We start from the raw sequence: 18,580 nt of genomic DNA, 5'->3' as shown, positions 1-18,580 counted from the left end.
CACAGAAAAATCTGACATCCTCATGCTGGTACACACGAATCAAGACAGAATCAAGAATCAAGAATCAAGACAATCGTCAGCAAAGCTCCAATTTTTGATGATTTAAAGAACATCTTACCAAATTTTCCTTTGGTGTCAGGTATGTTAGGAGTGTTTTTCACATCCCCTGATGTACTTCAAAGCCCATCCCAGCTGCACCGATTTTAAAAGACAAATATTAAACATGTTCAGAATCTATTTTATGAGTGAGGGAGGAGCCCTGAGGATCGCCTGCGGTTCTGTGGGTCTGAGAGGATTTAATGCGATATGGGATTCAATTGAGAATTTACTCACCTCCAGCTCACATAGTAACAGGTACAGTCCATGTTCATGCCGTCTCCTTGACTTTAACCATATTTCTTTTTTGTTTTTCAGGGTTTCCCCACACCTACATTTATTTGTAGCGGCCTGCCACAATATTAGCAATTGCCTCCACATATTGATTTTCTATTTTTGGGGCTGAAATGTTCATGAGGAGCACTGTTGGAACATATATGTACATAACGCTCCACACTCTCACAGTGCAGCACGTACTTTGGGCACAAAAACACAAAAACTCACCATGCTCTCATTTTAGTGTTGTCCATCATTTTTCCAACCTATTTTGGAGGAAAATGGCGTTTCCATAGAAACTGTGCACCCTGCGATCCAGCGCTGGGTGTGAAACTGTGCTGTTATTTGCCTCTGCAGTAGCTGCTCCTCTAATCTAATCCATCGATCGGATCAGGTCTGACTGATCCAACCACAAACCGATCGACTAATCAATTCTGCATCCCACGAGCCCCCCTAAGAACTAACAGCTAGTTCTTCCAACCCGTCATCTGCCAAGTTTGTTCAATCAAAAGTCACGTTTGATAACAATATTTGCAAGATTTACGGTTTTGAGAGTCAGGACTGTGGTTGGTTGTTTATTAATGGAATCTGATAGTGTATTTGTTGGGTTGTTTTGGCCAAATCGTTGCTCTCCACACACTACAGAAACAAAACTATTCCACTTATTGTTGCATGTCATTATGTGCGAGGTCTCACACATAATGTCTCTTACATGTGGGCCAGCCTTTAATGATCTGAAATGAACATCTCAGCTCTGAAAGTTGGAGCCTTCGACATCCACCATGACACAAACAGTCTGACTTGTAAATGTCTCAGCAAAGCATACGCTGCTTTATCATTTCCACTACACCCTCCATACTGCACTGTAGAGCCCGGGGTTACCGCAGTCTGCTCTTTTGTTATTCTTTCATTTCTATTCTCAAAGCTTTCTCGAGAATTTATCGTGACAAGTGTGTATAAATGTGTGTTCACCGTGCTCTTTGTAATTCTTTGCATGGCTTATATCTGTATGCCGGGGCAAAGGAAGGGGAAGACGGTGTGTTTGTGCATCTCGGGAGTAAAAGAGGTGGCGTGTCGCGTCGCTATATGTTTCTGTCTCACAGGCTGACAGAGACAGAAAAATGCGTGCGAACGACCACGACAGCAGATCCACAGCAGCCCAAAGCTTCAAAGATCCCCTGTGATATATATTTCCTGTGGGATTCTCATAAAGCAGAGGGAATACAGCAAAAGAAGGGGAGCAGGAAGGATAAAGAACAAGCAGGAGACAAGAAAGATGCGAATGTCGATGCCTGCGTGGTTACGATCTGCGGATGTATGTTAATACATGCGTGCATGCATGTGAGTGTCTCACCTTGCCTCCTGCGACTACTGATTTTCCTGAAGCAGGTTCCCTCACACAACCTGTTGAGCCTCTGCTGTTTGATCAGCTCCATGATCTCAGGTTGGATCTTCTCTCTCAGCTCCCTTTATTCAAACAGAAAATGAACACATTATTGGTTTAAGAGAATCATATAAACTCTTATAAACCTCAACCTTGCAGAGCTTTAAGATCTGGAAGTGAATTATTTTACATTTACCAGGATTTCTGGCAACGTGCAATATTCATCTGAATGACAAAATCCACTGGATTACGACTGACAGGAGGGAACAGAGAATGCCAAATACACTTCCACACATGCATGCACATGTGCATAAAGTCAGAAAAATGTCGTATAGCATTCCCAAAAGGCTGATCAGTGGGAATCTGTGCTGCTTCAGCTCTCGCTGTCATTTATTCATGCGTCTACACATATGTGACTGTGTTGCATATGAATGTGGAGCACACAGCACTCGTCAACATGAATTATGTATATTATCTGCCCGAGCAGTGCTGCTGCTCCCCATCTTTTATTTTTCATCATAATACTTCGATCTTTTCCAGTTTACCTTTTTATTCTTTCTCTTTCTTTTGAAACGTCCAGACTTTGATGAGATTTCAGGTTTTCCTAGTCACATAAAAGCTACGTGTTTCTATCAGTTTCTAGTATGTCCCCTTGTGGGTGTTCTTGATCACATTTTTGTCCTTCTCTCTCTTCCTCCTCTCCTTCAGGCTCATCCGCTCCCATCTCCCTTCATCTGTCTCCCCGCTCACCCTTGCTGCCTTGTGTTTTTGCCTCATCAGTGACTCCAGTCATTACATTGATCTGTGGTCGGACCTTCACTCTGGCATCTTTAAAGAAGCAGCTAGTGGGGAGGGTGTGGCTCATCGCAGGGAGGATGGATGATGATGGCCGGGCTTTGCCGCCTCATGTGCTATCCTTCTGACTGAGCTCGACACACGCAAGACTGTTCTTGTCTGAGAGTGTTTAGCTGCGCTGTGTTTTTAGGAAGTGGCTCCAGTTTCAATTTAAATAGATTCTTGCTGGCAAATGCAGAAAATCGCAGACAATTGAATCAAAGGGCTGAGGTGCTGTACTGGTAGACCTCTGTGAAAGGAAGCACTCTGGTTGGAATCAGGTTTTCAAATGATGAGAAATGTGAGTCACAAAAGAGCACTTCCAGCTTTGTAGAATTGTACATTATCTACAGAGTTTATCAGTGAATTATTGAAGCACAGGTTGAGAAGGGAATCAATAATGAATAAAAACCACTTTTCATCCTAATTTCCTGCAGACTGCATAAACATTAAGTTGTGTATTAGCGTTTTCTCTTCAGTGTTTTCTCAGCAGTTCTGAGCTGACCTGCTGCATAAATTCTTTATGTGGTGTTGATTTCATTTTTTGGTGTAAGCAACTTTCGGTAAGTACAAAACTTTCCACATACATAGCAAAAAAACCTGCATTTTACTAATTATAGCAGAAACACCTCAAAGAGTCAACATGATAGAAAATATAAAAGACGCTCTACAGGAGACACAGCTTTGATCCGAGGCCATAATAGCTCCTCTTCACCTTCTTTTGATGTCTAAAGTCATTCTCCAAAATAATTGATAGCAGAAAACTGGCAGCACTTAGAGGAGGCGATACGGAGCTCCTTTAAATCTGCGGTCTGACATGCTCTGCTCATTATGTTTACAAGTCATGACTGCGGTGTATTGATTAGAGGAAAATTCCACCCTTGGGTAGTCTCACGTTGTTAAAGAGAAACTCATCAGCCTGCGATGTTCTGTGATAAAATGTTAAAATGAGCTTTTTCATTTCAGCATCTAATTCAGCCTGAACATGAGTGTGAACTTGTTGCATTCTGCTATACTCTTATTTCTCGTGGTTAATGTGGGAAATTCAGCGCATTATACATAATAAAAGGGTTTATAATCTCATTCTAAATGCAAATAAGGTGACTATATCATTATAGGGTGCATTTTACCTCAACTCCTTTCACTTCTGTTCTGCTGTCTCCATCAGGATTAATTGGCTGCTAAAGTTTGGTCTCTACCCTTCCAATATCGATTGAATAAGCCCTTGGCTCAGCATTGATTACTGTTCAGAGGGACAAGCTCTCTCTGTGAAACGATTTTCCAATAGTGCTAGCTACTTCATTAAATACAGGCCGGACAAAACAATGTTCTCCATTACAGGCCCTGCATCCATGATCAGTCAATGAATGATCTATTACAGACTAGCTCTCCATGCTTAGTGAGCTGAAGGGTGGTTAATGGAGTATTCACTGGGAATGCCATTTGCAGAAAATTTGAATTTAATGCATACTTTCAATCACGAGAGGAGAGCGCAGATGCAACCTGCTTTATGCCAATCGCTGGTGTTTGGTTGACAAATGGAGAGGGGGGAAAAAAAAAGAAGCAATTACAAGCTTATTAATGACCATGGCTCTATTTTGTGGATGCAAATTGTGTCCTCATTTGAGTCTTAAGACCTGCTTAGGTGGATGAGGAGAGGGGAATATCGCAGAGGCACAAAATGTCTTACTTTTCCTTATCACCAGAGTGGATTTTCCTATAAACAAAGCTGTCAGACCCACAGTATGCATGAATAAACTTTAAGTCGATATTATTCAGTATTTTGTTGCCTTGTCAACTTCCCTTTATGCATCACAGCAATGCAACCAATTGCCTCTCATTATTTAGAACATGTGTATTCGTCCTCCCCAATAAAGACATGAAACAGCAGAAAAAGACAATATTTCTATTAAGCTGTTTATATGGGTGATGAAAATGAATATAGCAAAAATATTACCATTTATATGCAGCCTTGCATGATCCTATGCTCTAACATGTTGTTCATCATGTCAAAATATGGAAGAATGGAACGACTGGAGCTGCTTGTGCCATTTTGATTTTTGCATTAAAACAGGATTTTTTACCGGTGGTGGACATGTTGGACTGTGCAAACACAGCCGCCCTCTTGAGAAGGTTGGTGTTGCGACATTTGTGCAAATCCATCAACCTGTTAGTGTACAAAAGTAGGTGTGTTTCTTTCGTGAGCTTTATTTTGGGCATGCTACCCAAGCCTTGTAACCTGTTGGCTAGTCGGTTTGGCACAACGTGTCCATGACAACGCACAACGTGACAGTGAAAAGGCTATGTGTCGCAATCTGTGGTAAAAACCCCAACTCAGACTGACCTATTTCAAAATATCCAAATGGAATATCCTGTCTACATGACCTGTATTAAATTAAAGTGAAATACTAGAGTGTATGTAAGTACAGTGATTGATTTTTCGACTCACAGGATGGGGCGGGACTGGAAGTCTTCCTGATTCATCCTTTCAGACTGGCGTATCTTCAGGATCTCTGTGTAGCTCAGGTTCTGCAGGCGACTCTTGAACTGGTCCAGGGAATTAGGCTTGAGAGTCAGCGCTCGCATGATCTGCTCCCTCACCACCTGCATTACCTGCAGAGGAGAAGAGGCACAGGAGGGCGGGGTGAGATCATCATGGATGCAGGAGCTGTACAGGATGTAGAAAGTGTGTGTGTGTGTGTGTGTGTGTGTGTGTGTGTGTGTGTGTTGGCCACAGACAGTCAGTACAGCCAGGAAGTCAAAACTAAGCCCCTCCCTATTTGGGGAGATGGGGGTCAGGGGAGCATATAAACTTCTGTTCAGTTCCCGACAGGATTAATGTGGTTTTTTTTTTCCAGAACTGGAGCCTGTAATCCAGTCTGGTGCACTGAGCCTTAAGAGGAAAAGAGCAAAGCAGAATAATTCAACAGTGGCTAGTCAACTGTTCGCTCCAGTATCATGCATCAGTGAAATGCATGACAGAACTCGCCTATAATACCCCAGCTGGTTAATACCATTAGCCTGGCTGTGGCTGCAGAAGCATGACACGAGTGGTGTTCCAAGTCATCAATCCCACTTGAGGGGTCTTTGTGATCAACGGAGCTAACGCTACAATAGGAAGGCACTCCACAGCAACACATAAAACACTTCATGCATGTCTGGATCAATTAGCCTGCTGTGTATGCATTGCTGTCAGGAGATAATTAAAGTCTACACGCAGAACTGTGTGTGTGTGTGTGTGTGTGTGTGTGTGTGTGTGTGTGTGTGTGTGCGTGAAAATTAAATGATAATCAGCAGTGAGCAAACAATATCAATCCCCTCAACTAACATAGACCACAAACACAGAGTGAAAGAAGATACCATCCTGCGTTCATGCAGATAAAAAAGGAATTAAAGTAGAAAACAGTGGTCAGCTGGTGAAAGCCAACAAGGGGATTTGACATTCTCTCATTAAATCAGATGTGAGCAGACTCCCAGTAGCTATCAATAAGTAACACATGGTTAATGGATTGTGACTTTTTTTTAATCCTGACACACTTGCACAAATATTACTTCATATTTCAGTGTTATCTTACTTAAACTATGAAGAGAAATGATCGTCAACAACCTTTTTGTCTAAGACAAAGACAGATCTTCGATAATAAAAACAATGATGAAATGTTTTGTTTTCGATGGTAAGACATGGCGGTACTAAAACATTATTGGTGGGCTATCAGGCATTCAAAATGCATGATATTTTCCCCCAGTCGTGCCTCTGTCAAAATATAATCAATGTCATCAGTTGGATTGGTTGAGGGATGTGTGCAGGTTCCCAGAATCCCAGCCATACAGGTGATGATGTCCCAAACAAACAGTGAGTTAATGGCGCCAACATGATGGCTTCGAGGGGACTGAAGAAAAAGGATCTATGGACACACTTTATTTGTAATTCAGCAGAAAGAAAAACCCAATGTACTCTACTAACAGGAGACAGAGAGACACCCTGTGACTACGAATTAGGTGGATAGAATATGCTATTTATATGATATCAATATATTAACATATTGCCCAGCCCTAACTAAAACTAATAAGCTGCCAAAATTAACACTGCATTTTAGCTCAGGTTTTTGAGCCATGAACGCTCAAACCCAAACCCAGCGACCAAACAAAACCAAGGGCCTTAACTGAGCTGTGCTTAAACTCATTAAGATGCGAAACGGTATTAAACTTCAGGTTGAGCTACTTTATGACAGGACTACACTGATTTCCACACAGTTAATGAAGCACTCATTCTTATCAAAGTATAAAATCTCCTCATCCTTCCACACACACACTTGAGCCTCCGGAAAATGAGTCCTAAGCTGAAATCTTCAGTGACAGCTGCTTCCATTTAGCTCTGCACTCTGACAATCTGATTTGCAGTCTGCATAATTAGAATTTGAACACTAATATAACTCAAAGGTAGATCTTATTTGTGAAGGCATTCAGCCCACACACAAGGGACTCGACTGAATTGCTAATGCGCTGAGATTGTTCAAATGCAACACCTGCAACAGTGGCTTCCCCTCAAAACTGAGAGCAGCTTACAGAGCTCGGGTAGATGTGGGCTTGTAAATCCTGCTGAGGCACTATATGTGATATTTGGCCATAAAAATAAACTTCAGAAGATTTCTCCAGCCAGGTTGAGCAGCGCTGTTCCAGTTAGTGCAGACGATGTGATGGTAGACGTGACAAGCAGCCCTGATTATGGATCAGCCTTGTTAGCAGCCACCTCCGGGGCTGCAGATGCTGATTCACTGGATGAAATCATACCGAGGTGACAGAAAGAAATAGACTTCCCTTCTGTTCTCTTTGATTTTACTCTATTGTGCTTCTCTTTTCTCTGAGTGCCTTGTTGATCAAACGCTTGAGGACACACGAGTATTTCCAGCCTCTGCAAACACTTCCTCACAGTGCGCTGACTCTCTCATAACGAGAGACAATAAGAGTTTAGTGTGCGTATGTACTCAGAAGTAGATGTTTTTGGACTTTCCTTGGTGTGTTCTCCTGTTCTGCACTATTCTGTTTCATCTGGGCTCCTCAACCTTAACAACCGTGCCAAAACCCAGCGAGCCAAGATCCCAAACATACTCTTACGTAATATTGTTCTCGCTGTTTGCGTTCACTGCAAGGCGATTACTCATCAACTTGCTAACCCCTGAACTCTCACTAGTCAGACTAAGCCAGGGGTGAGAGCATTAAAAATAGGCGGTTTGAGCTGCCAAAAATGAAATATGAACAGCATAAACCTCCAGCCGGCATCAAAAACCCAAGACGACAAAGGCGATCGAGGATAATCCTCTTGAATCAGCATTCGCCGTGTAAAAAATGCATTAAGAAGTGGCCTGGGCTCAAAGTCCCCCGTTTGAGATGCTGGTGCTTTACAGTGAGAGTGCCACAAAAAGGAATTAACCCATTTCTAATTCTATATCTGATAAGCCCTGAAGGTAACACTAACACACACACATACACACTAAAAAACGGGGGGAAAAAAGTCATTTTCTCACTGATTACACAATTTAATCCAGGGATTATCTTTTGGAATGCAAATATGTTTGGAGGCAGTAATTACAGTGTATTTTCTAACAAACGGGCAACAAATTGACCTTGAAAAAACAAACACATGACAACAGCAACAGAAAAGAGGACTGTTGGGTCAAATGGAGAGTTATTTAGAGGAGCAAACATGTGGCTTTTTGGCACCAGCTGAGCTCTAAAATGATCTTTATTACCAAACATGACAACCCACTCGCATCCTCTGTTGATATATATCAAGAATCACTTGCGGAGTCTAGACTTTGACCCTGCATAATATACGTAGTCTGACTGACTGATATGTACCACACTGCACTGCAGTTATCACATATGTTACAAATCACAGAGAGTATAAATACCATAAAGGCTTATCTCCATTGTGGTCCTCGAATAAACACCTAACACACCACAAGATAAAACCAAGCAGCAATCTCCAGGGCTGAAAAATGAAGCCAAAAACTGCAGTTCCTTGAATGGCCACTTGAGGCTGGCTCCAGAAGCCATTCAATCCACATAGACCCCTGTGTTAAAATGCCTGACTTTACAGCAGAAATAAACATGTTTACAGCCTGATAAAAAGATGGTTTTGGCCCTCACCAGTTCACATTTTGGTAGGTTTTCAAGTTATGCATATTCAAGGGTGGGAATGATAGTGGCCACTGTCTGTGAGGCATCACTACATGCACATTTCTGGCACCAAAAAACCAAGATGGCGACGTCTAAAATGCTGAACTAGAGGCTTCAAAATGGCAGTCCACAAGCCAATAGGTGATGTCACAGTAGCCATGTCCATTATTTCATACAGTCTATTGATAAAATCAACAAGACATCAACAACTCCCTCAACATATCAATAAATAGCAGGCTGGGTAGCTTTGCCCGCATGTTCTTGCTTTCTTGGTCATAAAAGGTTAAAAACTAGAGTTGAATATGCTGCTTGGTACTTTGCAGCTGTTTATTTTAGGGCCACTTAAAATGTGCTCTGTGAAATACAGTTTACCTGCAACGCTCAGCCACAGACCCACATCTGTGCACATGAGGTGAGGTCTTGTCTTGTGTGATCCAAATCTAAGTGGCATTAAGGTTGATGCAGAACATCAGTGACTCAGCACAACTACGTTCTTCAAATCCCCTTTGACAGCAGCAGACAGAAGGTTAGATCATGATTTAAAAAGAAGCTATGCTCTTGGCCTTGTGTGCAGAATATTAACCTTTTGGAAACCAGTGTGTGATGGTCACAGGAAACGACCAACCACTAGAGGGCGAGGGTCGACACACTTTCCCCTCCCCTGCGGTCAAGACTTGTCTCTAGGTGACTACGTGCAGAGACTATGAGCCAAGAGGTAGACGTATGGTAGGCAGTTATACGAAGGAGGATTTTGACTTTTTATTCATGCGTGTGTGTCTCCTCTCATCCCTCTATCGGTTTATCCATCTATAAAGACAGCTGTCCATTCCTCTCCTCCGCTGAATCAGCTAGGAACATATTTATGTTAACTCTCACTGCAAGGCTGTTGTCTGTATTCTCCCTGTAATATGTATGCCATATTGTCATGGGGAGAAACAGGTGTCCTGCTAACAGCAGATTTACAACCCTCAGGACCGGCCTTTCGGCCTCCGCCTCCCCTCCTCCTCCTGTTAGAGCTGAAAAATGAGCAGACAAATGGATGAAGCCACAGCTTGCAATCATGCTAAGAGAGATTCATCACTCCTGTCCACTACTTTTAATCACAACTTTACGGAGTTACCTATCATAAATTTTCACACACGCACCAACACACACATGCACACCTACACACACACACACACACACACACACACACACACACACACACACTCCTATAATCCTCATAATTAAGCCCCAAATTAATTTATTTTTCCATTAAGATTACAAATGGTCTGTCAGTGTGTCTGGAAGGAACACTCTTCTTTTAAGAAGCTACTTAAAAATAAAGGAAATTATATGACTGTATCACAAAGACTGAGCTTTGTTACCTTAGATCACCCAAATTATCCCCCGAAGTCACAAAAACAGCATGAAACTTCCATTTTTGTGCGTTTTAGTAGCAGATTTTGTCTTCACCTGCAGCCTGCTCCCCAACCTCTTCCTGCTCCCTGGAGACCGACCACCATCCCAGTCAGGATGGCAGAGCAATCCCAGGGGAACAGTCATTAATATGCCTTGTTTGCAGTCATGTCTCCAGCAGGAAAACAATTCTGTTGGCCCATGTGGCTGCACTCATGCTAATTAACAGCGCGAATATTCATCACATTTAATACGAACACATGGTCCTTTCACAACAGGGCGGAGGGGCATGATGAATATTTTATATTCATCTTTCTTTTTCATCCACTGATTGCTCAGAGAGCACCTTGGTAGAGGTGAGATGACGTCAGCGCTGGAACAAACTTTGCAGACTGAGCTCGGGGTGAATCTAGGCGCAGTTTTGTGCCGCGGTCATCTTCACTGATCTAAATTGTTCATTGTCGGAGCTGTTGACCCAAGATTTATCTCTTCTATCTTGTCCACCTCTATTTCTGTCTTTCTCTACATTCCCTCTCACGCTCCCTAATCTCTTGCAGACAACAGGCCATCATTCTTTTCTTGTAGCTCTTTGGAAGGGAAGTTAGACAGCAGAGCAAGTGTCAGCAAAAGTAATTAAACGCTGTCCCATGAGCCATCGAGTACACGTAATGAAGAGCCAGCAACACAGACTCGTCTGCCACACTCCTCCACCCTCGCTCCCCTCCTCTCTTCCCTTTCAGTCTCCCCTCAAACGGGACAGTTGGGCAGTTCGTCTTTCCTGGAGTCGCCCTGCCATCCATCATCGACAACGCATCAGCCGTGACAAATTACCGTCCTCTCTCTCCTACCAATCCACTACCGCCGCTGCTCCATTTACCTAAGAGGATGCTAATGACATCATTTACCAGCTGTCAGTCAAATGCTCACCCGCAACTCAAGCCTGAGTGGGGAAATCTGGAGATGGTGCTGGAGAGGCACTTTGGTGGGCAAATAAGGCGGTAATCACAGAATAATGACTTTGCTGATACTCCCTGAAAGCAATCAAAAAGTCTATCTCACATGGTGATAATGGGAGTGTCGGTGGTGTGTTTCTGCAGTTAAAGCCTTGAAATGGACAAAACATGTATGCCTGCACACATATAAAAGGATGTATCCACACACATGTAAGAGCACACGTTTATTTGTGTCAGAGTGCCTGTTTTTTAATAAGCATAGAAAAAAAAAGAATACAGGGAATCCATTTCCCTGTTATTGAAATGGTAATTACATTTTCCCTCCCTGCCACCGTGTTCAATTAATAATTATCTCCTTCAAAGTTGACCATGATGCCATTAAAAATAAAACAATGCCACAGAGATGGACATGAAAGGATGCCTGTCTCTCATCATGCTGTACAGAGGGAGGAGTGCTGCTGGTACGGGTTGTGTTAAATTTAGAAGCAGATGAAAATGCATTGAATAAAAGATGCATAAAATGTGTTTTGGAAGCTGACAGGACTAAAAAAAATGCCAAGCTGTAGCTGAAGATTTATGGCTCTAATACCAAACTTCAGGCAAAACTTCTGTTGTACTATTCTAATACATTAAACAACTGGGCTTACAACCAGGAGTACAGATACCAGAGTTAAGGCTGCAGTGAATCAAATCAAGCACCTACAAGTTTAAGACGAGCTGTTTACTTCTGGTTTCTGTTTATGAAATGACAGTGACACTAATCTGTGCCAACAATGCCAACTGCGCCTATCTTGCTCCCCGTCACCCATGCGGTCTGTGTGAGAAGACTTTTAGGGAGGCACGACAAAACACAGATCTCCGTCTGACGGGCGTTAGACAGCACACACACACTACGGCTGCACTTTGGTCACAACACAGTGCAGTGCTTCAAAGGCTTCCCACTTGAGCTACGGAAAGCTTGTTCTGAAACAACATGCTGCTCTGCATGTTAGCTGCTAGTTAGAGTGGTTACAGAGACACTGTACATGATATAGAGACGGGGTCTTCATTGTTTTTCAGGCCAAGGAGCCCTTAGCTGAAAGAGAGATGGAGCAGGAACCCTCTACTTTATTTATTGTATAAAACTGCATTGCAGGCAGAATGCCAAATGAGCCTCAGGCTGAAGTCTTGACCTGTATTTGCTTTTCAGGTAGATGAGGGGTAATAAAGATAAGTTGTTACAAAGGGCAAAAAAATTTGGATAGATTTTATTGTGTATTTTCAGACATATTTTAATTATTGAAAATAAAAAAAAGGGTAAAAAAAAAAAAAGATCAAACAATATTTTTGCGGCATCCCTGCAGTAACTCTGAGGACCCCATACTGAAGACTGAGCACACAAAAGTTATGTCACAGGACAACCTTTATCTCTGAATGTCATATGCTGCCTTCAAAATGGAACATGATTACCGTGTTCAAGAGCAGAGTCCATATGAACGCTCCATCTTGAGGTATTCACAGCCTCCTCAGAGGAAATTTTCTGACCCGCTCGCTACAAGCCCCCAGGAACAGCGCTGGGTTTTGAAGCCAATTTGACGAAAGTGGCCAAAAGTGGAATTACAACGTCTAGGTCCATCACGTGATGCCATTGGGCCTAAAAAGACTTTCCCCCACGAACTTTAATTGTGAAAGAGATGTCTGTAAATCAGTGGATAAATATGTTTGAGTGCAACAACCCCTGTAAAATGACTTTACTATTGGGATATGATACTTCAGTTTCCAGTGCTGTCTAGGGCGGCAGCCTGTTAGGGTTGCTCCTTGTCGTCTGTTAATTCTGGTTGTTACTGTAATTTGTTTCACTGCAATTGAAGCATTCTCTGGCACAAGAATTTCCTTCTGGATAAATAAAGTTCTATTGAATTAAACTGAATTTAATTTGGTCCGATAACATTTTGAAAGTCTAGACAGCTAAACCAGAAGTTAGCTGCTCAGCCAGTGGAAGTTTTATGTGTGCCTGCTCTTTGGGCCCCATGATGCAGAAGATCCAGGTAATTTAATTATGTGGAAATCTAAGTGCCACTGAGCAACTTTCATAGGAACGAACAAAGCCCCGCCTCCAACACCACATCTATCTATCTCCATCCATGGCTCCCTAGCTTGCTAAATTGTAAGCCTCGTTAGCTTCTTGAAGCCATGTTGCCGTTGCCTAGCAGCTCTGTTCTCAAGACTTAACCATTTAAACCCCAGGTATGTTGTGTACATGGCTTCCAATGTCGTAACACAAGCTCACAAGTTCCATTTGAAGGCAGTAGTGCTGCTATAAGCCAGGATGGGGACTGTCTAATGTGACAAAATCAATATAGATGACATAATAATAAGTGGCATGAACAGTAGTGGTCAGGATTATTTTAGAATATTATTATTTTAGAATCCTAGCTATGCATACATAATGATTAGAGTTGAAATCATAAGTCGATTAACTGATTATTCTGCTAAATTAGCTGGTTGCCTTAAAAAATGTGAGGACTGGCTGCTTTTAATAGTTATAACATGAATATAACTGGGTTTTGGACTGTTAGTTGAACAAGATGAGCAATTAGAACCATCACCATGGGCACTGGGAAAAATATACTGGGCGTTTTTCGTTAGTTTCTGGCATTTTAAAGACAAAATAATCAATTGGTGATGAAAGTAATGGTTAGTTGCAACCCTAGTAATGACCTTTCACAGCGTAACGTTAAATCTATGTAATTTAGATATTTATCCAGTGGCACGTTCACACCGCTTGATATATTGTATGAAATGTCAAACAAAAGACAGTCAGGGTGCAATTTTACAGAGGGTTGAGAACAAGAGGTGAATGCTGCCGACAGATTCCTGGATTATATTTAGTATATTCAGCTTTCTTGTTAGACTCTCCTGACAACCCTGCCATGGCTCTATGGTAAGTCTGCTGAGAGCAACTAAGTGGAAAGGCACTACTTTCCTCCATTAAAATTTCAATTATGTATCTTACCCCCCACGGCTGGAATGTAAGGAGTCACTGTATGTGCCTATTTCAATAAAATAAATTAGAGTGGTATGGGGTAAATGTAACTTGAAAGTGCAGTGAAAAGCAGCACTTTTCTCTCTTAGCGAATGCCTCAGGGACCTGTTTGACAGCATTAGTGCACCGCAGGGAACAGCACACACTGTATTGTAGGCGAGGCAGATATACACACTCTCAGTGTACACGCTTGTACTGCACACAAACTAATTCATTCCCTCTTCACATGCATTATACAACATGAACAAGCACCAACGCACACAAAACAAAACAAAACTATTCAATGTAAAATTCCAATATTCCCATGTACACACACAAACACAACATCTGGAGACCTTCCTCCATCAGTCCTTTTGTTCCTTGACGCAGGGTCGACGTCGGCTCTTGCTGCTAGCTGTTGTTGCCATATTTAGAGTGCTAGCACTGCACGCCCAGACAAACTGTCAGAGGAGCTCTTTTTCAACAACCGGCTCCATGTGTGGTGCAGCGCGGCCCATATGGATGACTGGAGAGTAAAGTCGCCTGGGAAATCGCCACTTACTGAGAGTCAAGAAATGCTGATGAAAGCCAAGTGCTGACCTTGGCTTGTGCACAGCTTTGCATTAATGAGTGTTTTATTATGACACGGTTGTTGCAGGAAATATGAACATTCTGCATTAATTGTCCCAGAGGGATGAGTAAATTGGTTGTGATTAAACATCCATTCAAGGACATCAAAACAGGTATTATTTCATTATATCTCAGATAATAACTCCCATCAGGGACGAACCCCATCCTAGAGTCTACCCATAATGCATTATTGCTGAGTAGATATTCTATCTGGGAAAAATTGGATCTGATTGAAGTTGTCTGAAAAACTTAAGTCAGTCAGGTTCTCCATGAATAATGCAAACAGCACCCATTTAGGCCAATTACGGGGCTTTCACACCTAAAGTTTGACATTACAAGTCCACTTTTGGTTTTGGGGAGAGCTGCACAAGCCAGAGCAGAGAACACTACGCAGATTTTCACCAGGTTTTGCTGCAAATTCACCGATTTCTGTAGCAGCAATTCAACTCTAAACTAGAACTGCACTTGGACAGTGCAGACCTCCGTCAAGGCCAATGGTCCAGTCCTGTATGATATGCATCTGCACACGCAACCTTGGATATATTTCCAAATCTATCACAATTGCAACGACATGTGTGAGCTTTCCAGAGGGTTACTGGTAGCCAAGAATGTGGATTGCAGAGTCATTGTATTTCAGCAGCTGGTTCTGTTTTGTCACAGCTGAACTTTACAACCATCTACTGGCTTTTAAGATGTACGACATTTATTCCACCAAGGCCAATTGCCCTATCTTGCAATGTTAACCAATGTGAAAAATAGTCTGTCTACCAGCCTCGTGATTCAGATCTACTTTAAAATTCAATGCTTTTTTACCCATAGACTGTATGAAACAATGGATGTAGCTATTGTGATGTCACCTATTGGTTTGTGGACATCAGTTTGAAACCATAAGTTTGGCATTTTGGCCTTTTTTTCAGGGCCAGAAGTGACTGTATCTGGACGGGAGGATGGAGCTGTAGAGGAGTGAGGGGTGGATTTGACTCACAAACTGTAGTGATGCCTCACAGACAGTCACACTCAAGCAACCCCATCCTTAAATATCATAACTTAACACCTCAATAAACAGTAAACAGGTGAGTTTGACCCCCATACAGTCCTCATGAACAGGGAAATAAGCTATACAGACCAAAAACTTTTTTTGTACCAGGCTGTAAAATGTTTATTTGTGCTGTAAAGTTGGGTATTTTAACACAGGTATCTGTGAGGATTGACTCAGTTTTGTAGCCAGCCTCAAGTGGCCATTCAAAGAACTGCAGTTTTTAGTACTTCGTGTTAGCTTCATTTTTTAGCCCTGGCGTTTGCCTCTTGGTTCTTCCTTGGCCCATGCTACACCTTCCCATCAAGTTCTACTGATATCGGGCCAGTAGTTTTTCCAAAATACTCTGAACCGATAACATAGTCCTCCTTATACACCTCTTCTCTTTTAAGATAACATGAAGCTCTCAAGCATGGTAGAAAATATCAGAGTACAAAGATGCTACAAAACTAATATTGTGATTACTTACAGTCTGATGTTGCTTTGTACAATTATGTGCTGCTCTTTATTCTGCACAATGCCTTTTGCCCATTATTTGCTTTCCTGTGTTTGGTCTGACACACTGAAGCACAACTCAAAGAGCGTAATTTAATTACACGAGTGTAGCTTTGACCCAGCTGACCTCTTGCCTTTTTGCTGCTGTGTGAAAGAAGTGGACCATCTAGCAACACCGACAGAAAAGTACCGGATATCTTCCTTACACACGTCATCACCCAGACACAGACAGATAAAGTGCTTCAAATTAAACCAGATTCAAGCAGTGAAACATAAAAACTGGATTATCAGGTGGTGCTAATGGTGAGGACGACAGCAGCCATATTCCAGAACGTATCCATATTAAGACACACCCACACATGAGAGCCTTTATGGAGACTTTTCATTGTCTGCAAGGAATCTGAAGTATATACTGCCTGGACTGCTGTGCACAAAAATGAGCACACACACATATTTTTATAACAGAAAAGCACACTAACATATCAATAAACCAACAGATGTAAATAAATTAAGCGAAAGATAAAAAACTAGATCAAAAGACAAGAAAACTTGAGTTTACTCGTCATCTTTTCCCCAGTGAGCTGCTGTGAACAGTATCATTATCTTGAGAAACAACAAAACAAAATGTTAGCTCTGCATCTCTGCTCATGCAACGCTGATGGTTTGATGTTAATGGCTGATGATCTCTCTGGTCTGATTAGTGAGCTTAGCTTCTGCGATCTGAGTGTGAACGGGCCAACGCTGCCTGAGATCAGAGATCTCCCCCCTTAGGCACACACATAAAAAACTAATGCACAGAACAAAAAGAAACAAGGCCCCACGTAGAAACAAAGTACAGCGTTCACACTCTGCTCCTGCTACACACTCATATACAACCCCCCCCATACAAACAAAAACAAACTCATAAAACCATACACACCCCTACAAGGACTCAAGGACTCAAACACAAACACACCAATTTGTTGCGACGCATGTACAAACACACATTCACGCACTGTCCGAGTGCGCATACACACGTGCAAAAACAATAAAGCAAACCTTGTTAAGGGAGTGGGAGGTGAGGCAGCCAGGCAGAAAGATATAAATAGCCTGTCTGAATTCAACAATAGAGGTGGAGGGGGGTCGAAAGACAAGAATGAGGAGGAGGAAAAGAGGGAGAGAGACCACAGGAGGGAGAGAAAGAGAAATGAGCTTTAAGGGACTGGGGGAAGGAAAGAGGTAAAGAAGGATCTAGATGGCTGTTGAGGTAAATAAAACCAGTATGGAATAAGAAAACAGCAGGTCTCATTGCAGGAGAGGAGAGGAGTGGGGGAGGGGCCGGTTCCCTGTTTCCTGATACGAGTCATAGATGTACCGCTTCATGCAAAGCACGACAGCAGCAGTCACAGTTGTTGGCATATGGCAGCGTGTGCAGCGCTTTCACCAACTGTCCCAGGCTGCCAAACATGGCGTCCACCCAAAACCTTTGGCACCTGTGCTTGCATTATCATTGTCACATCACTTCTGACCGGACACACCAGCACCCATTTCATTAATCATGTATGCATGCATGTTAACCTTCTGGCAAAGTGGCAGAACTGTCCCATTGTTAAAGAGCAGAGTCAGAAGTCATTTGCATTGATTTGCATTAAGTGTCCTTAATTGATTTGCGGTGACGAGCCTGAAATAAATTGGAATAGCAGCTAAACGGCAAGTCAAAAATAGTCTTAATGGTAGCATACAGTGATGTGTGATGAGAGGGCTGGTCTGCTGCTGCTGCTGCTGCTGCTGCTGCTGCTTTTGAGGATTGCCACGTGAATAATCCCACATGGGACAGGTCAGTCTTCAACATGGTTGAACAAAGCAGATTATCTGATCTCCTCTATCACCTCAGACCAGAGCAGAAATGTCAAACATCGATTTAAAAATAAAGGCTGTGCTTTACATCTGTGTGAGGGTTTATATGGCTGAAACGCTGGGTGACCAGGTTCAAGGTCTCTTGCTCAAGGGCACTTTTACAGGACACTTTTACAGACACAGACAACAATGTTTTTTCATCGTGATTGACCTTAGCTTCCATCGAGGGCAACTAATGTTAATATTTACTGTCGATTAAAGGAATAGTTTTACATTTTGGAAAACATGCATCATTAGCTTTCTTGCTGAGAGCTGGATGAGAAGATTGATACCATGCTCCTATCTGTCCTTTCATTATAAATCTTGAGCCAGGAGACAGCTGGGCTACATCCACACTAATATGTTCTCATTTTAAAACGAAAATAATTTCCATACACACAAGCACCCTATCAGAAATA

General features: G+C 42.3%; 1 protein-coding gene across 5 annotated transcripts in view; it reads right to left on the bottom strand.

Moving 5' to 3' along the window:
* Positions 1–18,580, bottom strand: part of elmo1 (engulfment and cell motility 1 (ced-12 homolog, C. elegans)) — a 148,330-nt gene that overhangs the window by 11,336 nt on the left and 118,414 nt on the right. For all 5 annotated transcript variants that reach the window (XM_050034488.1, XM_050034487.1, XM_050034486.1 and 2 more), the window contains 2 exons: positions 5,040–5,203; positions 1,727–1,839 (listed from right to left, as the gene is read on the bottom strand). In XM_050034488.1, the coding sequence (XP_049890445.1) occupies positions 1,727–1,839; positions 5,040–5,203 (277 nt within the window). The remainder of the gene's footprint in view (positions 1–1,726; positions 1,840–5,039; positions 5,204–18,580) is intronic.

The sequence above is a fragment of the Epinephelus moara genome, chromosome 22, assembly GCF_006386435.1.
Source record: "Epinephelus moara isolate mb chromosome 22, YSFRI_EMoa_1.0, whole genome shotgun sequence".
NCBI classification, from domain to species: Eukaryota; Metazoa; Chordata; class Actinopteri; order Perciformes; family Serranidae; genus Epinephelus; species Epinephelus moara.
The sequence above is the reverse complement of the archived record's forward strand: the minus strand, read 5'-3'. Positions and strand labels throughout refer to the sequence as shown.